Source organism: Jatropha curcas, chromosome 7 (assembly GCF_041381405.1).
Source record: "Jatropha curcas cultivar XTBG-Jc1 chromosome 7, XTBG_Jcur_1.0, whole genome shotgun sequence".
NCBI classification, from domain to species: Eukaryota; Viridiplantae; Streptophyta; class Magnoliopsida; order Malpighiales; family Euphorbiaceae; genus Jatropha; species Jatropha curcas.
The window spans coordinates 14,467,457-14,470,967 of NC_143157.1; the positions used below are offsets into that span (position 1 = coordinate 14,467,457).

Genomic DNA, 3,511 nt, shown 5'->3' on the forward strand with positions numbered 1-3,511 from the left:
GATTGATTTATTTCAATTATCACTATCGGAAGAAGGATCTTTGATATGAAAAGGTTAATAAAACACATGAGAATAATAACTTGATGCGGAAGCTATACGGTTTGACTCATGGGGGGTTTTCATAAGTTAATGACCTTAGGTTATGAATTCACAAAATAAACCATAAAACTTAATGATTTAATTCATGTTTGATTGCGCTATTGGAAGATAGGTAATTAGACCGGATTAAAATAGCTCACAATACATCGGGAGAGCTTGTTAGTGATTTTTGGGTTGTTTCCCCTACTTGAATAATTAAATTGATTAATGAACTAATGAAATAAATTGGATAGAGTTAAGTGAAATCGAAACCCCTAGTAGTTTTACTTCCTTGATTTCTTTAATCAATAATTTCTTGCTTAACTTCTTATTTTTACTTGTTGAATTTAATTTCTATAAACAATTTTCTCATTTATCGTTTAAATAATAACGAGATAACATAATTTTGGTAATTAGATTATAATCCTCGTGGGAACGATATCTTACTCATCATATATTACTTGTAGCGATTCGTACACTTGCGAAATAAGCTGTCAAGTTTTTGGCGCCGTTGCCGGGGATTGACAATACCAATATCAATACGAATTATCTTGTTATTAATTTAGACATTTACTTATTTATTTGTTTTATTCATTAAATTTTTCTAAAGACTATCTCAGGTTTTATGCAAAGAAGATCCGGAAGAACAGAACCTCTGATCTTTGATCCAGAAATTGAGAAAACCTGCAGAAGAAACAACGCAGTAAGAAGAGCACGAGAAAACAGATCCGAACAACAGACAAACATGGACGGACTTAATCCTCAACTCCCAAACATACCTCTTGCTACGAATCCTCAGGTCGGACAACAACAAAATATCCGCACCTTGCGAGACTACACCACCCCCTCTCTCAATGGTGCTACCTCCAGCATCACTAGACCAAGAGTGGAAGCAAATAATTTTGAAATCAAACCAGCAATAATCCAAATGCTTTTCACTTCTATTCAATATGGAGGACTTCCTAGTGAAGACCCTAATGCTCATATCACTAATTTCCTGGAAATTTGTGACACATTCAAACAAAATGGTGTTTCTGAAGATGCCATTAAATTAAGGCTCTTTCCTTTTACTCTAAGGGACAAAGCACGATCATGGTTGCAATCTTGTCCTGCTGGAAGTTTTACAACTTGGGAAGAATTAGCCCAGAAATTTTTGGCTAAATTCTTTCCATCTTCTAAAACAACTAAACTAAGAAATGAGATTATGACTTTTGCCCATCATGATGAAGAAAGCTTGTATGAGGCTTGGGAAAGATTTAAAGATTTGTTGAGAAAATGCCCTCACCATAGTCTGCCCAAATGGTTACAAGTCCAAACTTTCTATAATTCATTGTCACCTAACATTAAAATAACTTTGGATGCAGCTGCAGGAGGATCTTTTGAAAGAAAAGAGATCGATGAGGCTTATGATCTGATAGAAGAAATGGCAAGCAATAGCCATTATCAAAGCAGTTCTGAAAGAAGAAAAACAGCTGGGATCTATGAGATTGATGCCATCACAGCATTAAATGCAAAGGTTGACAACATGGTAAGAAAGTTAGATTTGCTAACTACTAAATCTGTGAACTCCATCATGCAAACTTGTGACAGATGCAGTGAACCACACCGCGTTGGAGAATGTATGTTAGATTCGGCAAATCCACAAACTTTGGAGCAAGTGAACTATGTGATGAACCAACAGAGGAGGAGTTATCCATATTCGAGTCCTTACGATAACAGGTTGAGAAATCATCTGAATCTCTCATATGGTAATTCTAACAATACTTTAAATGCACCACCAGGTTTCTTGCCCCCTGAGAAGAAGTCTCATGATGATCTCCTTACTGCCCTTCAAAATCGCACATGGATTTCATGAACGAAACAAGAGAACACAATAAAATCCAACAAGCTGTGATAAGAAATCTAGAGATCCAAATGGGACAATTTGCAAACATAATGGCAGCTAGACCCCAAGGTACGTTACCTAGCAACACGGAAAAAATCCTAAAGAGCAGGTACAAGCCATCACCTTGAGGAGTGGTAGAGAGTTGGAGGACAAACCCAGGAAAGAAAAGGAAAAGGAAGAAGAGAAAAGGGCACCTATCATCGATCTAGTAGAGAAGGAAGAGGTAAAACCCTATGTTCCACCCATTCCATTTCCACAGAGGTTGAAAAAGACACAAGATGACCAAAGCTTCATGAAATTCCTTGACGTCTTTCAAAAGCTTCAAATAAACATTCCTTTTGCTGAAGCTCTTGCTCAAATGCCCAGTTATGCAAGATTCTTAAAAGAAATCTTGAGCAAGAAAAGAAAGATTGATGACTAAGGAATGGTAAAACTGACTGAGGAATGCAGTGCAATCATTCAAAACAAATTGTCACCAAAGCTCAAAGATCCAGGGAGTTTTTCTATCCCTTGTAATATTGGCAATTTAAATTTTGAAAAGGCTTTAGCTGACTTAGGAGCCAACATAAATTTGATGTCTTATGAAGTTTTTAAAATGCTAGGAATGGGGGAGCTTAAGCCAACAAGGATGTCTCTACAATTAGCCGATCGATCGATCAAATACCCCAAAGGGATTGTAGAGGACGTTTTAGTCAAGGTCGAAAAATTCATTTTTTCAGTTGATTTTGTCATTCTCAATATTGATGAAGGAAGAGAAGGATCATTGATCCTTGGAAGACCTTTTCTTGCAACTGCAAGAGCTTTAATTAATGTACATGATGGGAAACTGACGTTGAGGGTAGGACAAGAAGAAGTTGTTTTTGATGTGTTAAAATCTTGTAAATTTCCCATGGACATTGATGATTGTTTTAGAATAGATGTAGTAGATACATGTGTAAATAAAACTTTATATAGCATAGATAATAACAATACTACAGAAGAAAAAGAGAAAGAAAAAGAGGATACACCACCCAAACCAGAACTGAAGCAGCTTCCTCCTCATTTGAAGCATGCATTTCTAGGTAAGAATAACTCTTTTCCTGTTATTATTTCCTCTCACTTAACGCTTCATCAAGAGGAAGGGTTGTTGCAGGTTCTTCGAAAGCATAAGAAAGCAATAGGGTGGTCAATTTCTGATCTACAAGGAATAAGCCCAAGTGTATGTATGCATAAGATCCTAATGGAGGACAACTATAAGCCTTCAATCGAACACCAAAGACGATTAAATCCAAACATGAAGGAAGTAGTGAAAGCTGAAATCATAAAACTTCTGGATGCCGGTATTATCTATCCAATCTCTGATAGTAGTTGGGTAAGTCCTGTTCAAGTTGTGCCAAAGAAAGGAGGTATGACTGCTATCTTTAATGAAAACAATGAATTAATTCCTACTAGAACAGTCACAGGTTGGCGTGTGTGCATTGATTACAGAAAATTGAACAAAGCAACACGTAAGGACCACTTCCCTCTGCCTTTCATTGATCAAATGCTTGAAAGACTTGCAGGTTATCC

The 3,511-nt window shown here is 36.6% G+C and overlaps 1 protein-coding gene and 1 non-coding gene across 2 annotated transcripts; one reads left to right on the forward strand and one right to left on the reverse strand.

Annotated features, from left to right (window-relative positions):
• Positions 1–823: 823 nt before the first annotated feature.
• On the forward strand, positions 824–2,384 carry LOC149494723 (uncharacterized). Its single transcript, XM_089724417.1, has 2 exons — positions 824–1,606; positions 2,073–2,384. Exons 1-2 carry the CDS (start codon positions 824–826, stop codon positions 2,382–2,384), a joined length of 1,095 nt encoding a protein of 364 aa, XP_089580543.1.
• On the reverse strand, positions 1,265–1,371 carry LOC149494724 (small nucleolar RNA R71). Its single transcript, XR_016321924.1, has one exon. It is a non-coding gene; the product is annotated as a small nucleolar RNA R71 (small nucleolar RNA).
• Positions 2,385–3,511: the final 1,127 nt, after the last annotated feature.